The following is a 20,671-nucleotide window of genomic DNA, read 5'->3' as shown; positions in this document are numbered from 1 at the left end:
CCTGCAGTCCTGACCTACATTTGCCTGAGTCTGAGAGACAGAGAGCGAGAGAGTGAGGGAGAGTGAGAGAGAGGGAAAGAGAGACCTTGCTGTGGAATGTAGCGTAAGCAAAATCAGCTTCATGTTTACGTGATCAGTCAAACTTGAGAAGCATGTGGTATTTACACGTTTATCGCCACTGTCATACAAAAGACCCTGTTTTTGAACATGAGAGGCACCAGACAGCCTTTCTGATCACCAGCGTCCACTAGTCCAAAATATATCCTTAAGGGTGGGCAAAGTGACAATATGTTATCGTTACTGTGATAAATTACATCACAATCTGCCTTTCTGGATATCGTCAGGATTTCTGGAACACTGAATGACTGCATGTTTCACAAAAAAGATTTAGTCCATTTCTAGAAAGGCTGTAAACAACGTCAACTAGTGTATAGTAACTGCATAAACTGCATAGTAACAAGAAGCTGATTGGACATCAGTCTATTATGACATCATCTCAGTTTATTCATTTATTTTTTCACCAGTCGTTTGATTTTTCCTCTTGTTCCTTTTTAGATAGTTTATTTCTGCAATCATCATAGTTTGTTCATGGCTTTGTTGAAATGTGGGGTTTTGCAGGCACACATTATCTGATCCAAGTTCGCAAACCTCAGTAACACTAACCTTTCATGGTTTCTATCATGAAAATGCCTTTTTTTCAGTATGTTTGCTGTATCACTCATTTGTACATATGCTACACTTTTATTGCTTCAATATCTATAGCCCACAGAAATAAGCACAAAAAACAAAAAACAAAAAAAACCCTCACAAAACACAAGAGTACTGATTGGCAAAGCCAAACAAGAATTATGCATGTTTGTACGTTTTAAGGCTGAGCCAGATGTCAAAGACTATTCTCCATTCTCTCTATTCAATCTGTCGCTGGCTGTGAAATTACTGTTATTGTAGTTTCTTCCAACCTCAGTACAAACAATCCTTGAGACAAAAATGTGGAAGAGTAACCACAAATGACAAAGTGACTTTCTTTTATAAATAAGCAACTACATAAAAAATAGAAAAAAAAGAGTAATTCTCTTCAAATCTAAGATCAACAAAGTAGGATAAGGATTAGGAGTGTAGCATGGACACGGCAGTACCTCAAGTAGCCAGGGCTTGAGCTTGCGGTCCAGGATGATGTCAAAGCCCAGGACCTCGAAGCAGACACTGTCGCTCCCTGGTGGCTGTCCTGGGCGGCACATGCGGTAGGCGTGCAGAACATGAGGCTCAGCCACGATCAGCGTCTTCACCACCAGCTCCTGGCACAAAGCACAAACACGCATACGTCACGGCAAGCTAAAAATTTGCCAAATGTGATGAACATCCACATTTTTTCTTGCATTCTATTTTTCTCCCTGAGGTCCACATACTACATTTGTCTTTTTTCATATGCTAAACAAATTACAATCTTATTAATTTACTTAGTAACTTAGTAATTTTCCAAACTCCAATTTTTGTTACTTTGGCTGATATATGATATATGTAAATAAATCAGTTCTGACTGGCTGCTCTGCACTACACCTCGTTCACCATTTGAAAAAAAGCAGACCATGTTGAAATAAACAGAACAAACTGTTAGAGCTACCCTGTGTAAGTTTTGGGGATTTGGAGACCTCTCTGGTGAATTTGTGTAATTACATGCAACGAGTGGAAGATGCTGGTTGTGCTTTGGACTCCTTCCTCGAGCGGATGAAACTGATGATTGCAAGAGAGTTTCAGGAGTATTCAAAGAGAACTTGGCGAAGGACGTGTCCTGTGAGAATGTACGGGAATTATTTAGTGGTGTCATCATATCTTTATCAGTATAATGCTGATATTGCACTTGAGGCCTAAGCCTCAAGACTGATCTTCTTTATGAGCCTGTCCGTGTGCCATTTATATTTAAAGAGATCCAAAAAAGTCCCCCAAAATCCGACCCAACGCCTCTAACTTTTAAACTACTATTTCAGGCTTTTCAGGGTGACTCACAGCAACGCAAACACACCATATTTTAACATGTTTTTTTTCTCCTGACCTACTTCTTTCTATTTTAACATCTCACATATTGCAGCTTTAGGTTTGGACTAAAATCCTCAGGGACACCAACCAAACCTGACTTCAGCCACTCATATTTAGACCCTTTGGACAGCTGCAATAACATTTTATGACACAACATTTCATTTCATCCCCCCCTACATATTCCACTCTGAAAACTGTCCCTGAGCTGAACTATGTGCAGTAACAACACTTCTTATCATATCAGCATGAATGAGTGGAGCTAAACTGCTGAAGGCTGAATGGTGAATGTGTTCATGGTTATGACATCATAAACATTATCAAAAAGGGCTGTTTTGGACTGAAGAAAGAACGGTATTTTTTAAGTTTAAAGTTAAACAGAATTTCCACTGATTTCTCTGAATGATAAAAAACACTTTACTGTAGAGTACTGTTCATAAGGCTACATGACACCTACATAAGCTTGTCATGACAACTAACATAATCCTACATAAGTGTTTATAAATGTTTATTCCAACAGACATCATCTGTCATAAAGACTACTTTAACTAACTTTGATCAAAATTGGCACATGTAACCTTTATAGTGAATGACACCCTTTGGAATAAGCGTTTATTAACATTTATGTAGGGTTATGTCAGTTGCCATTACAAGCTTATGTAGGAGTCATGTAGCCTTATTAACAGTGTCCTACAGTAGAGTGTTACTGAATGTCTTTATATCTTAATGACTAAACTACAAAGAAAATATTTAAAAAAACGGTGGAACTCTGCTTCAGCATAGTACAACAAACTGTACTACTTCAAAAAAAGGTAAGGAAAGATATGTTTTCCATGATATGGATCCTTTCCAATTAAACTTGAACTGGATATAACTGAATTACACTGTATTGAAATATGTGACGGCCACTACGGCCTTCCCCCATCTCCGCTTCCCTCGGGAGTAGTAAAGCCTCCTTGTTCAATGTAGAGATCACTTTCGGTGCTGGGCCTGGGGGGATCTGCTCGGCTACGGTGCTGCTGCTTGTGCACCCACTGAGTAATAGAGCGGCATTAGCGCCTGCGCTGCCTAATGGGACGTGGTCAGCTTAATGTGTCGGGCAGACGAGCCGGTGCGGTAAGGCAGGGACGGAGTGCCTGCTCTGGGCTCTGCGCTCTCTTATCAGCGCTCAGGCAGGCGGGGGCTCTATTGGAGGGAGCAGGCGGGAGGCTTGCAGGGGGGATGGAGGCCAGAGAGCAGGGCGTCCTGTGGGGGATCCTGAGGGCTTAAGGAGGCCCCAGTCCAACGCTGGCAGGTACTGAGAAGCAGGCCAGAACTGCGTGAGCTCCACGGAGAACAGGGAGTAACAAAGCGCGTGTGTGGGGGTGAGTGTGTGTGTATTTGTCTCTGTGTGAGCCCAGCATGCGTCCTCCACAGAGATGAATGAGTGAGTTTATATAGGCCGTGGCCAAGCTGCAGCTGAATAAGTTTTTAGCTACACAAAAAGGAAAGGAAAATAAAAATAAGAATTTATAAGATTTTTTAAACATGCTTCAGTAGGTGTGTACAACACTGATTAAATTCTAAATTGTGCTGCAGTATACTTTGATTTAAGCTCAGTTTCTTGACTGAAGAAAAATACTTTACCTTTCTGAACCATCTCAATGATTAGTTGGTAATTTGAATGATAATAATAAATATTTGAAATTTTCTAATTGGTGTCTGGTACATTAGTAAACAGAGTATATCAGGCAAAACATATTTGGGGTTCAAATTTTGCTTCTCTTCATTTTAAACTAATTACAGACTGTAGTCCATCTGTTTCTCTGCATACTTTGTTAGCCCCCTTTTACCCTGTTCTTCAGTGGTCAGGACACCCATGGACCCTCATAGAGCAGGTATTATTTGGGTGGTGGATCATTCTCAGCACTGCAGTAACACTGACGTGGTGGTGGTGTGTTAGTGTGTGTTGCGCTGGTACGAGTGGATCAGACACAGCAGTGCTGCTGGAGTTTTTAAACCCTGTGTCTGCTCACTGTCCACTCTATTAGACACTCCAACCTTGTTGGTCCACCTTGTAGATGTAAAGTCAGAGATGATAGCTCATCTACTGCTGCACAGTTTGTGTTGGTCATCCTCTAGTCCTTCATCAGTGGTCACAGGACGCTGCCCACAGGACGATGCCTGTATGTTTTTGGTTGGTGGACTATTCTCAGACCAGTAGTGACACTGAGGTGTTTAAAAACTCCAGCAGTACTGCTGTGTCTCATCCACTCGTACCAGCACAACACACACTAACACACCACTACCACGTCAGTGTTACTGCAGGAGGTGGTCATAATGTTATGCCTGATTGGTTTATATATATATATATATATATATACACACACACTTTTGTTTATATATATATATATATATATATATATATATAAACAAAAGTGTCTTAACGATTCACTACTTTTGGTAAAAGTGGAAAATTGTGTAAATTTGTTTCTTTTATTCTGTTTTCTGGGTCCTTGTAATTTGTCACTTTGTAAAGCTGTTTGGATTACAAATGCTTGTAGGAAAGGTGCTGTATAAACAAAGATTTGCTAAATAATTGATTGATTGATTGATATTGACCAATTGTGATCTTTGAAAGGCTACACATGGTTTGTTATTGTTAGTTAAGTTCATTTGTAATGTTTGCCACTTGTGATTGTAATCAGCAGATTACTCAGGTATTAATATATCTGCAGTGACAGCACTAGATATCTTATAGTATATTAACATACTTTTCTGAACCGCTGATGTGACATGGTTATGCAAAACTATTCACATTTATGAGATCGAGTGAATGTTGTGACTCAACCAAACACCCACAGAAACTCATCAGAAACTGTGACTTGTCAGGATGCTCACTGCACACAAGAAAATATTTGTGATTTGTTAAGATCTCATTTGCATATCCCTACCCATTTTGCAATATCAGTATTGCAAAGGTCAATAACAAGATAATGATTAACAAACTATAAATTGTGCAGCCCTGCAGTGCAGCTATGAAATCAAATGGGATGGAAAGCAATAAAAGCATTGTGTTCAATAAAAATCAGGGCAGAGTAAGCCACTGGGGAAAATAAAGCTGCGGGTTTTGTGTTTACAACCAGCGAGAAGACCCCTCTTTCCTGGAGTAAACAAACCTAGAGAAGCATAGAGAGCGAATGGACGCTTACGGCACGGATCTGGGATGAGAACGAGGGGTCAGCATGCTTAGGAGGGAAAATAACAGAATGAACCAAACTGAGAAAGTAGAGGGAAAAAAAACACACACAAAAAAACAAAAGTCAGAGGTAGAGGTGTCAACACACTGACAGGAAACAGAATCCTTCCGAGCTGGAGACACAGGAGAGGGCGAGGGTCAGGAGGAAAGGGCGGATGGAGGGATGAGTGAATGAGTGAAAAGGCGCTGTCTTCACAGTGGCGGAGGAGAAAAACGGGACAGCAGGATGGTTGTATAATCACAGTAATCGAGAGGAGTGTCAGGGAGGTGGAGGACGGTGAAACGACAGAGACAGGTTGAAGCCTCCTCTTAAAGAAAGGAATGGTGCGCTGAGACATAACGGGGAGGAAGGGAAATGTCTGCTGAAGGATGAGCTAGTAAAAACACAGACAAAAATAGAGACGGTGACAGAGGAGCAAAAGAATGACAGCTCAAACTGTAGCCTGAACTGAAAACACAGACCAAGAGAAAGTTCCCCTGTGGTGAAGTGGAATAGTGCAGTATATATGACACAATGAAATAACGATAGACGCACATAGCAACAAATTAATTAAACAACCATTCATTATATTTTGTACAGCATTTCAACTGAGTGAATGTGTAATATCAAGCAAGATCTGTTTATAGTTACTATACATTACAAAAATACTGTACGTGTGCATGTTAAAGGGATCATATAATGGAAAACACAATTTTCCTCACTTTTTTGAAGTTTCAAAATGTAGCCTTATGATCCATATAGTCTATACATGGACACTAAAGTGCAAAAACAGACGATGTTGAACTTGTGATGTCACAAAAACCAATACATTTACATATTGTCTCCTATTCAGCCTACAGCAGTTTAGCTCCTAAGAGTCACGATGAAGTTATAAGAAGTGTTTTAGCTTGGACTGCATTGTTGAATGAGGCACATTACAGGGCAGACCAGAGGTCCTTTTATATATTACTCTTGAAGGCACAGCAACCAAAAGAGAAGGTGGGATAATAACGTTCATAAAGAGAAGGTGGGATAATAACATTCATGTAAAAATGAATGATGACTTTTTAGTAAATAAACTTAGACAAATGTTAACAGTGGAAAAAGGTAGTGAAAAAATCCCTCATATTTCAAGACTTACGGATACATCGCCCCAGAATTTGGAAACGTCGTAGTCGTTAGTGCGGAGAAACTCTGTGAACCAGCCAATGGACCTCTTGCTGCCTTTGTCCACCGTCTCATCCCGCTCGAAGTTCTCGTTGTGTTTGTTTACAGAGTAATTGGTCAGGTGCATGTACAGCTGATTCTGGAAAGAAGGCAAAGGGGAATCAGTTTAAGTATAAACTGAAAACCATTAGGCATAAGTAATGTCTAGTATAAACCTATATTATGTCTCTTAACACTTAGGAGTCGCAGTTATCACCAGCCATAACACAAGCATGGCATAATACCTTATTAAAACGAGAATAAAATTCCATTAAAAATGCAGATTCAAAACACTCAGTTGACCACACAGCGTTTCTCATATCATAAAACAGGTAAAAGTGCTGCCTGGTTTGGATAAAAGGATGGAACTGGCTAACGTTTGCTTTGTTGCGTTCAGTTTTTATGTGGTATGAGTTAATTTAAACTGACCTATTATATATTAAATTATCTGCTTAGAGATGTAAAGCTACACTAAATTCAGACTAAATTAAGAGATCCCAGATATGACTGTTGATACTGAAGCATCTGGCAGAGGCGAGCTGGTTTGTGCCGGAAGAACAGCGTCTTCCATGTTAGGCTTTAATTACAGAATTTCTTGGTCCTTATAGACACAGAGGTTTACTGCAAAATGAAATATTAGTTTGGGTTGTTTTCTTGAAAAATATGGTGTGCAACAAATGGTAATAAAAGATATGAAACTCAAGTGAAGTGTTTTATCTTTGCTGTTTTATCGACAAGCAACCTGCAGAGAGAGCTCCTCCTTCTGGATAAGCAAACGTTCTAAGCCCTAATGATCAAACGCCACTTAAAATACCACCCAACTTGAAGATCAATCTAGAGGAAACGCTACCACAGCTGTGTTTGTAATTTATTATTCAAAGTTGCGTACTGTCTTGTTTTGCAGAAACAAAAATATGCTTAACATTTGCCATGTTTTCTTGACATTGAAGCAAATAGAAATAATTCAGAAATGCAGCTCAAATCTGTCAAAAAGAGAGCAAATTCAACGCAAAGGCAATTCGTGATTAATCATGTAATTACTTACATAACTACATACATGCATTTAAATATTATAGGAAAAGTACAGTAGTAACTCAATACTTCTGAGGGTTAAAAGCAAATAAGTTACCTTCCCCCTTTTTATACTCAGATGATGTGCTGATAGCAATTAGACTCTCTGTATTTGTCTGTGGATCCTACAAACCCAGTGACAATCCCTAATGCCAGAAAGTATGTAAATCAATCAGGAACTATTAAGATACTTTAAAGGAAAACAGCAATTTTACAAAATGGGTACAATAGGTAGATGCCAAAGCAAACACCTACTGACACCTATTATGAGTAGGTTTCGAGTTAATTTTTTACTTTCTGTTTTTCAGTAATGTTTTACTTACTAACTCTTTACTGACTGCATGCTTCAAATCCTCTACAAAACTATGCAAATCCAAGTGTGGATCGCTTTGTCTTCTATTATTCCAATTGAGATGTTTCCAGTGTTCTTACCAAGTTGGATTCGTTGGGGGTGTGGTACTTCTCTGTGCCCATCCGCACCAAGCCATCGTTGTACAGGAAAATGCGCAGGGGGTCGCAGGAAGTGACCAGGATGTAGATCCGCAGGTCAAACTTGTAGCCCTCCATCAGGAAGGGCTTGTCCAAGTACTCCTGCACAATGAAGTGGTCCTGCGCCGGGAGTTTCTCGCAATTCCGAATCAACGATATCCTGGGAGGGGAAATTCATAAGATTCAAAGGGGAACCCATTCCAGAAATGTGCCACATACATATTTAAGAAGCTGTTAGGGTGTGTTGGTACTGAATATGAATCTCTGCACTATAACGGAAGGACTGGGCTTTATTAAGTTGACTGCCTCTGTTGCTGATCTCCAGACCATGACTAGGCCCAGGTTAATAGGACCAGACGTCTTGGTCCATTTCAACCTCTGCGACCATTTATTTGCTTTGGGGTGCTTGTCGCCGGCACTCAGACGTTATGGTACACAGACGACGGTACATTTGCCAATGGACGAGCACATGAAGAAGTGAACTGGTGGGTGTTTTGCAAACAGGGGGCCTTAGAAAAACCTCTTCAGGCAGTAAAATATACTGCCATCAGGCAAAGTTAGCTTAATTGGTTATATACTTTTCCTACTCTGGTTTACATGAGCCTGAAATGTTTAGCCGAGGCTATAACTTTCCGGGTCCGTAGGCACTGAGCCCCTCACAAAGGAGGGGAGGGGAAGGGTTTGTAAGTTACAGTTCATTTGTTCTGGGACCTATTAGAGCCAGCCATGTCGCCCTCTCTGCGCTGCACCTTCAGCTGATACACCAAAAAGTGGTCCTGCTCCTTTCTTTCCGAACATAATTAAAAGCAAAAGCCTTTTATAAGGCAAATACTAAACTGATTAAGCAAACTGATTTTTTTTACACTGAAAAAATTACTTCTAATGTGCGTATCATTTTCACATGAATTACCTACAAATTACATCAAGACAAATTTGTCCTTTGATTTACTCAAATATGGCAAAAACTGTGTCACATATTGTATTAATATGGAAATTATGCACTTATTTAAATCAAGAAAATCCAATCCATTGCTTTTGCTTCTATCCATACATGAGTGCTTAGTGAATCAGTAAAATCAGAACAAAATTGTATCGCTGTGTATGTGTATCTACATACATTACAGGCAAAAGCAGAAAACAGATATTTACATTTATATTTATAGTAGCCTCAATAACTAAGTATAATATGACATTTCTGAGTTTCCATTGTTTTTCTTTAAAGAAATCTGCAGGAATGCTTTTCAACACCTCCAAATTTCAGTCTCAGAAGTTGGTTGCATTTTCTGCTTCTCACAATCTAAATAATCACAGTTACAAATTTAGACTCAGCAGTCCATAAAACCTTACTCCACATCTTAGATGTTCTAGTGCAAATAATCTTCTTTTTGTCTATTTTCTTTTCTCAGAAACAGCTTCTTGGCAGCTACACATCCTTTCAGAGTCTCCTATGGGATGGACAAAAACACCTGTGAATTTTTTCAGATCTAAAGCAACAGTGGAGCTTAATTTTCTCCTCTCTAGCAAAGATATTTTCCTTTGACTTTCCACTTCATTATGCAAGCAGATATAAAATCTCAGAAATATCTCCTTTAGTTATTTTAGGCACACATAAGAAAGAAAGGTTTGAACAGTTGCTTGTGTGAATGTTGTCTTTCTTTGAAGGGGAACACAATGCCAGTGATTCATTTGGGAATGGCTTTTGTTGGGAGCTGGCTGGTTCTAAGAGTGAACCCCTTAAACTCTTATTACACACTTCTATGACCTAAGAATAGCTCAGCCAGTTTGCACTTAAGTCCCTGTAGTAACTGAATAATAGTCTTAGTATGTACTACGCCTGGGATTTTAAGGGGTTAAAGTGGCAGCAAAGGTGCAAAAAATTAAAGACTAGACAAATTATATTTGCTAGATTTGATATTCGAAATAAAATCATAAAGGCTTCTGTGTAATTTCTTATTAAATATACAATTCCTGCATTTTTAACATTAAAAAATGACTAACTTAATGACCATTTTACTAGAAATAAAATAAACTAAGAGGGTCTCTGACTTTTGCAGTGTCCTGTACAACATCTAGTAAGGTTTGTATAACATTTTTCATTTTTGTGCTTACAAAATGATCTGATGAGTTGAACTCCTAAGCATCTCATACACTTTTAAAAAACAGACCCCACATTTTAAATAGAAGTAGTAAACTAATTACAAATGAACAAACACAGCAATCAGTAACAGCCACTAACATCATAAGAAGCTGTGCTAATTAAGGAGTAACAAAATGCCTCACATATATCCAAACTGCTTCATGATTCTTCAGAGAAATAAGACAAACACTTCAAGCATCCACATTCCTCAATGGTTCTTTACAAAAAATCTAAAAAAAAAAACACTGTTCTCCAGCATCGACAAGCTAAAGAACCTTAAAAAAATATTCTACTGGAAATGTTTGCTTTTAACATTTTAGCTGTTAGGATACAGTTAAATATCAAACCTCTAAAAAAAAACAAAGTACTGAATGTATTATCATTTCCACATGAATAAAATATATTACATTAATACAACTATTGCAAAAAGAAAATATCCTGAAAGAAGACAACTGTGTCGATGTAGTATATTTTATTAATATGGAAATGATACACATTTGATTCAAGTAAATTTAAGGCACCAGCATTTTTTTCAGTGCAGCTGTCATTTTGGCAAACTTCTCATTAAAAATCTGTGATGTGAAAACGCTGAAACATAAAGAACGATAGATCATAATCAAAAACCCTGAGTAGAGCCACTTATCCCGACCATAATGACATACTGCTGTTGACTGTATGTTTGCCATTCTGCAGTCTGGCTATGCTCCCCTGAGCTGCGCTGCATCCGGACGGGGGTTAGAGTTGTTTGCGGCTGTGGCAGCGAATCATATGACATGATTGATGAGCTCTGATGGAGGGTAATCAAAACCCACTTTGGCCGACTGGTTAATATGGCACCAGTGGGGATCTCTCCTTTAAGCCTTCGCCGCTTTGTTTTTTTTTTTTTTTAACATGCCTAAGCTCAGACGCAAACAATAAGTTCATTTAGTTTTGAGACTGGAAAATAAATTACGGAGGAAGATATAACTTCATTTCCCGCGTCACGCTGCGCGTTTTCAAATTTAATCTCCCGCCTCTCCCTCCTCCGAGTGGCCAAGTTAAACTCATCTTCCTTCACTTTCATAATGTGTCGCAATAATTCAACCTCTGATGACTTTTAGTTTTAATAAATACCAGCTTACTGTAGCATAAGACCATAAGTAATGCTCATATACCTGAAGGACAACAAAAAAAGAAAGTAAAAAGGCCCCACTCGTCCTCTGCTGCTTACACATGTCAATACTCCCATCTGTTGGTGTCTGGGTGAAATACAGGCCAAAATTCAAATCTGCAAGAGACTCTAAAAGCTCCACAAAGAAATGTGGATGAGTTTACATTAATTTATTATGGATAACTAGACACTGGATGAACAATTCCTTTTCTATAACTTCACAGAGTCAAACACAGCATCCATTACAAAGATCATCAAACGGGATACCACTGAAAAGGGTTCTCAAATAGGGACTAGCTAAACAATCCCAGTGTTAGGTATGCAAGTCTTAAAAATGTTCCTAAAAATCTTATTCTGATTTAAAAAGTGAGGTTTTCATGGCAGATAGTCAATTAAACTCATCACTTAAAATGTATCTTCTTAATGAATCAGAAATAATTAGTAAATTAGCAATCAATCACAATAATTCCAATTCTCTTACTGGTCTAATACTGCAAGAAACAGAGCCTGGTGGATCATTTACATGCATTTCAATGTTCACCATTTTAAATCAGGTGTATTTAAAAGCTTCCCATATTTTGGAATACTTGAAAGGCCCTGCATGGTTTGTCAATGTCCAGTCAGTCCCTTTTTACTTATACTTTTACTTACTTATTTTACTTATTTTAAAAACTTAAATTTTTTAAAAAATTATCGAACTAATCTGCAATAACTTGATAATAATACCTGACTATACACAGGGAAAGGCATTTGTGGCCCATTATTAAAAAAACAAATCAATTAACTAAAAAATGAAAAGTCACATGGGACTCTTAAGGCTACCACGGATAAAGCAAAGCATCCAAGGACAACAAGCTACTCAGCATCATATATATTAATAATATTAACTGAACTATATTATTCCCAGACTGCAAAAATCCATAGCTGGAAAACTTGCAAGGAGTTAGCTGATACCAAACATGACAGGTCAAATCTTATTCCACTAAATCTAAACAAACTGACTGTAAAATGAGCTTGATCTTGAAGTTTAACGGTACCTCCTATGTGCTATAGCTGAACTTTATACTGTCACTTATACGATACAGTGCAGCACTTCTCATTCAGTGTGAGGTAGGTTATCTATGTTTCCTTCACTGGACTAAACGGTCAGGAACCTCTAAGCAAAATGTAAGACACAGACACTGCCCTACACTGCCCTCTGAGAGTCCAGATTTAAAAACTGAAATCTTAATTACTAATATATTGCACACTCTCAGAAATAAAGGTACCGAACTGTCATTGGGACAGCATCCCTCTCATTGGAGTGGATCCCTCAAGGGTGAGTCTTCAGTACCTTAGGGAACATAGTTGTACTATAATCCATTGAAATTATATATTTTTGTTTTTTTGACTCCAAATATCCTGTCTCGTTTCCTGGCTTTTTATTGTTATGTTTTAAAACATTATATTACGAAAAGGTATCCTTTCCCCTGGAAAAACTTGCACAGTTGGACCTTAAGACCATTTCTGCACCTTGGAGGGTACATTTACATTATTTGTACCTCGATGAAAGAAAAATGTACCTGCACAGAACCTTTATACTGACAGTGTAGAGTCCTATTAAAAATGCAGAAACATCAACAGTTGGTATCCATGCCATCTGCTCAGAGAAACATGGAATATTTTTGCTTTTTTGCACTTGTGGCAATTACTGTATTCTATTAAACCCAGACTACAAAAACACAGCTGGAAAACAGTGAGTCTGTGAAGAATTAGCTGATACCAAACTTGATACATTCACTTAATGATTTAAGTTTTATTCCATCAAATCTACACAAATAGTGTAAAATGAGCCTGAGCTTGATGTTTATCAGTAGTTCCTATGTGTCACAGCTGCACTTTGTACTTTCAGCTACACAACCCGGTACAACACTTGTCCTTTGGTGCAGTAGGTTTTAGACAGCTGCAGTAGTCTTTCTATGATTCCTTCACTGGACTAAACAGACTAGAACCTCAGACCAAAACGAGAACCTCAGACTCTACAGTCCCCTCTGGTGAAGCACAGAGTTCAGACCTTATATCGTTATTAAAAATGAGGACATATAACGCTTTGACAATTCTTACTCATCCTTAATTACTAATACATTTTATAGAGACAGCCCTATTAATAATAAAGTAACATCAACAGCTGCTAGCCATCCCGTCTGCTCAGAGAAACACGGAATACCATTGCTTTTTGTACTTGTGTTGACCTCATAGTTGCGTGACAGTGAGGTTTTAACAAGTTGAAACCAGAGGCCAGATTCATGAAAGCTTTCTTGAGAAAAAACTTGCGAAAGTTCTTAAGACGAACAGTAAGAAGTTAGGAATGTTCTTAAATGCAATTATTGATGAAAACTTAAGAAGTTCTAAAATATTCTCTTAGGATAATCTTATATTTTCTTAAGAAAATCTTCATTGTTTTCTTATGTATGCTAAGTTGCATTTGACCATGTACCATAAACATATTAACTGCTGTTTCTGTTATTTAGTTTAATCCACTCAGAGGACAGCAAAATGGAGGAAAAACATCAAAACAAGCATTCAAAAAATGTTAAGTTAGAACTAGAGGTGATGATGGAAGAAACCAAAGCCAACAGAAAAAAAATCCTCACTGGAAAATATGATAATTGTGGGCGGACGAGGATGGGCAGGAGCAGCAGAGGCAGCGTCTGTGATAAATTTAGATGCTCACCTTGTCATCTCTTACAGCCTAAGACAAGTGTGAGGCTTATCGTAAGGTAAAGACAACATTTAAGGACATAATTTTTCAAGAATATCACTTGTTCTTAGAAATATTCTTAAGAAAATAGTCAATAGAAAATAAGATAATTCTTAAAAATTATTTGAAGAATAACAATTTCTCGTAACTTTTTTCTTAAGAATGAAGAAAAAACACTCATTTAGGTAGATTTTCTTTCTAAGACACTTCCGTGAATCTGGCACCAAGTCCTTGTATCAATGTGTGAAATAAGTGAGACAGAGGGAAACACAGAGAGAAGAAGAGACAGATAGACAGACACAGAGACACAGAGAAAAAGGGACAGTAGTAGTGGCAGACAGAGAGCACAAACTCTATTTGTAATCTATTTATAGTCACCCCAGGACTCTCAGGTACTACGTGTGACTACATAATCACTAACCGGGACCTTGAGGAAAGTATGACCCGTCGGAGAATGCGCCCTTGGCGCCGATTTATGGAAGAGAGGTGAAATTAAAATGAGTTCCAGCGTACGAATCGCTTTCGTCTTTGTACTAAACGATGCCATTTAGCCGCAGCTCACGAGGCATTTCCACGGCAGCTTATGTCAGCGGCCATCTTTCACACCGGGGCCAAAGGGGAACGTGGTCATGCACTGGAAGAGCCACACACTAGCGCCTGGCCGCAGGGCCAGTGACCTACCCGTGACCCATAGCTCCGTTGGCAGGCTTGACGATGAACGTCTTCTGCTTACGCTTGCGTCTCAGCTCCTTCACGTAGTTCTGGAACTGAGTGTACTCAGCTGGGAAGATCCAGGTTTTGGGGATGAAGCTGTATTCCTGAGGCTGGATTTTAATCATCCTGACCAGAAGAGATGGAAAAAAGGTAAGAGAAACAGTCTCTGAATATCCATGTTGATGGCAAATAAGTTGCTAATCAGTTGTTAGGATAGTTATGTGCAAAGTAAAGCTACTTTTTTCCTTAAGGTGAGAACAACTTACTTGGCCATGTTCCTCGCCAGACAGTCTTTCCGACAGATCTCCCCCATCCCCGGGAAATGGTTAATTCTCTAAGGGAAGACATGAGGAAAATAATAATAGTTAGAGGGCATTTCAAAGTTCACCTCCAAGAAGAGGAAAAAAGGAAGCACATTAAAGCCAAAAACTTGAAGTGAGACTACTATGTTCTGACATTTATGCCCAATTACAGACTCAAAACAAAAGGTGATTGCAGGACCTTTCTTAACCCTTATTTAGTTTACCACATCATTTTTAATTTAAAACGCAAAAAAAGACGATCAATCTCGACTCCAAGGGCCAAAGTAATTGGTTCTGCATCAGAGCCCCTGCAATTGTAGGTAGTGACAGATGAATGAATTGCTTGAATGCAACGAGGGGGAGAAGGGAAGGAGTATAAAAAGTGGGTTTTTCTGTATTCTTTGAGCAAATGAGCCTGAACAGGGCCGTTAATTAGGCCCGTATGAACTGCAGCTTGACAGCAAACTTTCAGAGCAAATCACAGGAAAGGAGGAGGGGGAGAAAAGCCAAGAATGTGCATTTTAGCAAGTGTGAAAGGAATCTGTGATTATCCGGATGAGACAGCCATAATGAGGACGGGGGCTGACTGGAAACGCTCAACAGAAAGAATGCTGAGAGCACCACGGCGCGCGAGAAGGATGTCACGAGCGCGAAAATCAAACCCAATTGTTTGGAGTATTTTTCTTTCGTCCTATAATCCTATGATATGTGAAACTGAGGAAGGGAATTCTCATCGCCAAGGGGAAGTCTGCTGACTACAGCAGCTGCATTGAGCGGCTTTATGAGGACCAAACTTGGGCCAAAGTGACAGAAAAGTGACGCAAAAATCTTACTTGTCATTCAAAGACCATGAGAAGGGCTCTATGAGAACATTCAAATGGATAGAGATTTGGAGGAAACTGTTTCTATGAACATATAAATATTAATATTTTGTGTAATTTGTCTTTATACCATCCACATTATACATTTGACCATCCTGAATGACATACAGACAACTCCACATCTGATCCAGTAAACTGTCCTATGACGATGAATCAAGCAATGAATTGGGCACAACTAGTGAATCTGCTTCAGTGTGTGAAAACAAGCTCCTGTGTATGAGTACCCCATTTGCATTTCATTTACAACTGGCACGCCTCAATTTGCCCTCACATGCATACAATTTACATGAAGCACACCCTAATTCACGCAGATGTTTCAAAAGTGAGCCAATAAAACAAAAGCATTCAGTAGTTCATGAGCCAATGGTTGCCTCAATAGGCAGAGTTTTTGGTGCACTGCCACCCCTTCTACTGGCCAGAGGTTAAACAGCTTTGTAGTGTTAAAATTCCAATGATTGAAAAGAATAAAAATGTAAAATGAACAAAATATTATAGGCTTTTTTTCAGATAAAGTGATGTGATTGAGTAGTTTCACAAAACACTGGGATAATATGCAGCATATGGGCTCCTGCTGTACTAGATAAGCTGTTTTGTATTTTTAGAAAGGCAGTTATTTCATGTATTAGTAGTATCAAGCAAAAATCATTGGAATTTGTAATAGCAGCATTTGTTTATATGCACAGTGCACATGTAAAAAGAACAAACACTTCAGTACAAGGAATGCAGCATGCAAAGTTATTTGTATTACCATTGTTATTTTCTATTGTTGCTCATAATGTTGATGTTATTGACAATGGTTTTGATTTGATTTGATTTTGATTCACTGCAAATCAGGTATTTTTCAGGCTGGTAAAATATTACACTCAGAGTTAAAAGCACTTCTACCAGACGTTTAGTTTGATTTTAAAGACCAAGATAAACCTGATGAATAACTAATCTGTTGGTGAAATCTACATGTGCTTATTTGTTAGTCATATTTGACTGTACGCAACTTTGATGAATAAGGGCCATTATGTTTACATTTGTTGTTCTTCTAGTGAAAACTCTTCTTTCTGGAAATCATGTCATGCTTCTATGCACATCACAGTGTCCAGCTAGTAAGGATCCTTCCTCTGACTGACCAAACAATTGTTGTCAAACTACAGAGGCAATGAATATGCTCTGCATTTGTATACTTATGTAGGGCATGTTTCAGGTTTTTAACTTCATACACTCCCAAAATTAAACCAAAACAGACTAAAAAAACATGTGCATTGGAGAGAACTGGTGTGGGTTCCTGCCTGTCTCTTCCACTTCACTGATGCACACAATGACTATGCATGCTAGTGGTGTCCCCAGTGGAGAATTTATAGTCTGCTAAACTTGAGTGAGCAAGTGAGTTATAAATGAATTCATTCACTTATAAAAGTCATTTATGACCTGATCATTTCTTGCTGTAACTGTTACATTATTAAGCAGTTTCAATGAAATGAATTGAAAGTGCCACTGTTTGTGTTATTTAAACATGCTTTCTTATAGTAAACATCCAAAAATCTGAATATGAGAAAAATTCAAGAAAACATAAGGAAAATGGGAAAACATAAAATGGAATTTGGAAAACATAATATGGATTTCATTTGATCAAAGACCTATTTTAGGTTAAGCAATTAAGCTAAGAAGTAATTAAATGTATATAAAACCACGCTGAAAAGCTGCTAAAAGCTCAGCTATCTAAGTACTTGCCTCCTATCTTTAAAAACAATTAAAAGACAGTGGAGCAGTCACATAGCAGCTGTTAAAGACTCCCACATCACATCTTTAAACCACACACTAACAGGGCATGGGAGGATTTTACAGCATGCCGTAAGTGGAATCATTTGTACACAAGCTAAAACTTTCATTTATCTACACTGTCAACCAGCACTGAGCTTCAATATTATAACAATATAACTAGTTATTTCTTATGCATCCTTAAACCTGTAGCCTGTAGTTATTAATAGCATAATACGGTACTCGGACTGGGGCTCAGGATCAGCACGAACAACCCAGCAGATAATTAGACATACATAAAGACGCACAATTAAATAATAATAATAATAAATAAGCCAGACAAGGTCCTGTCCCAAACTTTTCTGACAACTGACCAAGCGACCACAGCATCAGTCCTTGCTCGATTCTATCTGGCAGCGGCCCGTTTCGGTACCAGGATATCCATAAAACAGACCAAGAATGTAGATCTTAAGTGCTCGCTCAGTTATGCATGAAATTTCAAAATTGCTTTCTTCCCTGCTGTCATAGAAGCCATTACTATTTTCTTTTGACAGGGTATCAAGTCAAAATGTTGGCATTTGGACAGTATTTTTTTGTTTTATTCATTTCTGAAATCACTTTTATTGTCTTTAGCATTAATGTTTGCATTGTAGTTTGGTAGATGTATTATTTATTTGATTTGTCGGAATGATGGCACTGACATCAGTTTTTTTTTTTTATATCCGTTTGTCCAAACATTTCCATATGTCACACTTGCTTTGTAGCTCTAGTGTAAAAGTATAAAAGTAATGTTCAGACACCAAACATGTGGTGGTTGACTAAATGCATTCGAGTTAAGCAGAAAACTATATGAATATGACTCTTTGCTGAACTAGTGCTTTGCTGACCATCTGCAGCTGCATGCCCTCTTCATCACTCTGACCACGGTTAAAGCACAGCGTCTGAACGGTTCAGAGTGACTGGCACTTGGGCAGGGCAGGCTGACAGCGCTGCGGCTCTGAGAGGTCATCTACCTACACAGAGTCAGAGAACCATCTCCTTCACTCTGCATATGGACAACATGCTAGTATTGTGATCATACTGCTACATACTGTAATTACAATACGGCATGCAATGTATATTAAAAGCACATTGCTGAATCAACAATGGCATTGGCTTGGATTAATTTGACCTAAATAATTTACTTTTGTTGGATTATATGAATGCTTTGATCAAACAAAACGATTCAATATTTTCATTTTTGAATGTTCAATCAAATTACCTCAATATTCAAGTATTCTAGAAGAACAAGAAAAGCTCAAAGGATGCTTCACTTTAATTAGAGAATGAAAAAGTTTTATAAATATTGTTGAGTTTTATTATTACTAATATTGATATTAATAATAATATCATTCTCTGTTGCATAAATCTGATTAATTTATTTTCCTTCTCATTACAATGTAAGTAAAAAACTACAAGGTATTAAAAAATAACATCACTGATAAACAATTATTTCCACTGTAAAATGCTAAACCAGGGATTCTGCCCAGTATGGCAACCCTCATCAAGTTATTGGCTCTGTCTGAACAGCAGTGAGCCACTTTTTAACCACCATTTTGCAAATAAAAACTTTTTGCGCAAGTTTGGAGAACTGGGCAATGATCAAGGTTTTTATGGTGCTCAAAACCACCTCATATCAGAGGATGCGCTAAACTCCACTATGCTGGCTTTAACGACCGGTGCAGTCTGGATATTTTTTCTTACTGCTATAGACAGCTAGCCTGAACCCTATTATTTATTCTCTATAACAAATGCAACTGAGACCATGCCAGCTAGGTAGCAATCCAGGGCAGTGGGAAACTTATTTGGACTTCACCCAGAGTTAAGACCGTGCCGTCACTTCGAATTGTGAGAGCTGTGCCAAATTTCAATCTGAGATGAGTCGGAGGTGCAGAGCTGCCAACTGTATGCTACCTTTGACACGCTAACTTGGCATTTGGCTTGATAAACAAACATATGTTTCCCCAGGGGATAAGCATCAGCGATTTTGGGGAAAATATCTAATCGCGATTTTTTGACAAATATTGCAACTGTGATGGAAATTGCAATTATTTTCTAAAAATTAAGGTCCAGTGGCCTTTTGCATAAAACATCTAAATTGAATTCTGCCCTAAGTTTTCACTTACCTTAAGTGACCTCCAGAAACTCTTTCCAGGGAAATGTTCAGATGGAAATTGAAAAAAATGTCCATACTTATAAATTGGGTTTGGGACTCTACAATTAAGTTTAAGCACTTCCGTTTCTGACAGATGTACAAATCACATTTAAAGTTGCTGTTTTAAATTTATCCCGTAGGCATTTAACTTAAGCTAAATACTTTTAACGCTTTATGCGAGTAGCCACAGGCCAAGAAGCATATCCACTTGAAACTTAATGCTTGCACACTGAGCATACAGTGTGCCAGAGGGCCAGTCAGCGGTGGTTATTCTGCATGCAGCACATAGTTACTTCTCACTGGTCCACTCAAATACAGGCTGTTCCCAAGCTGAGCATTATTGGGTTAACTGTCCCCACTTTAACCTTGTTAAGGTAATGTTGTTGATTATACTGGATATAATTAAAATTGCAGCTCTTGTGATTTGAAACCTGCAGTCCTTTAAATTGCAATTTAGATATAAAAACGATTCATTTTTTAGCCCTAAGCATGGGTTCATAAAAGAGGCAAATATCAGTGATTCAAATGGCTTTTCCGATTTTGAAAAATTTAATTATTGAATTTTCTAATATTGTTGTATATTTGTTGCATCCCTAATTACAAACACTTAAGATAGAAAGATATAGACCTGTGGACCTAGATTTAAGGAACTGTGATTGGACAAGATGCTCACAACACAGTTAAAACATTGAGATTGGTTGTAGTATTCATTTGCATATTGCAGTCATACGCAGTATCAATATCACAAAGGCCAATACTGAGATAAGCCATTAGCAAATGCTATATTTT

At 38.2% G+C, this 20,671-nt stretch overlaps 1 protein-coding gene across 1 annotated transcript in view; it reads right to left on the bottom strand.

The window, feature by feature from the left end:
• ttll7 (tubulin tyrosine ligase-like family, member 7) overlaps positions 1-20,671 on the bottom strand; it is a 103,445-nt gene that overhangs the window by 61,964 nt on the left and 20,810 nt on the right. Inside the window, exons 5-9 of the mRNA XM_036586999.1 lie at positions 15,023-15,090; positions 14,724-14,882; positions 7,959-8,175; positions 6,391-6,555; positions 1,137-1,295 (exon numbers count right to left, since the gene is read on the bottom strand). Coding sequence (XP_036442892.1) covers positions 1,137-1,295; positions 6,391-6,555; positions 7,959-8,175; positions 14,724-14,882; positions 15,023-15,090 — 768 coding nt within the window. The remainder of the gene's footprint in view (positions 1-1,136; positions 1,296-6,390; positions 6,556-7,958; positions 8,176-14,723; positions 14,883-15,022; positions 15,091-20,671) is intronic.

Source organism: Colossoma macropomum, unplaced genomic scaffold (assembly GCF_904425465.1).
Source record: "Colossoma macropomum unplaced genomic scaffold, Colossoma_macropomum, whole genome shotgun sequence".
In the NCBI taxonomy this organism is placed as follows: domain Eukaryota; kingdom Metazoa; phylum Chordata; class Actinopteri; order Characiformes; family Serrasalmidae; genus Colossoma; species Colossoma macropomum.
This window is presented reverse-complemented; position numbering and strand designations above follow the sequence as displayed.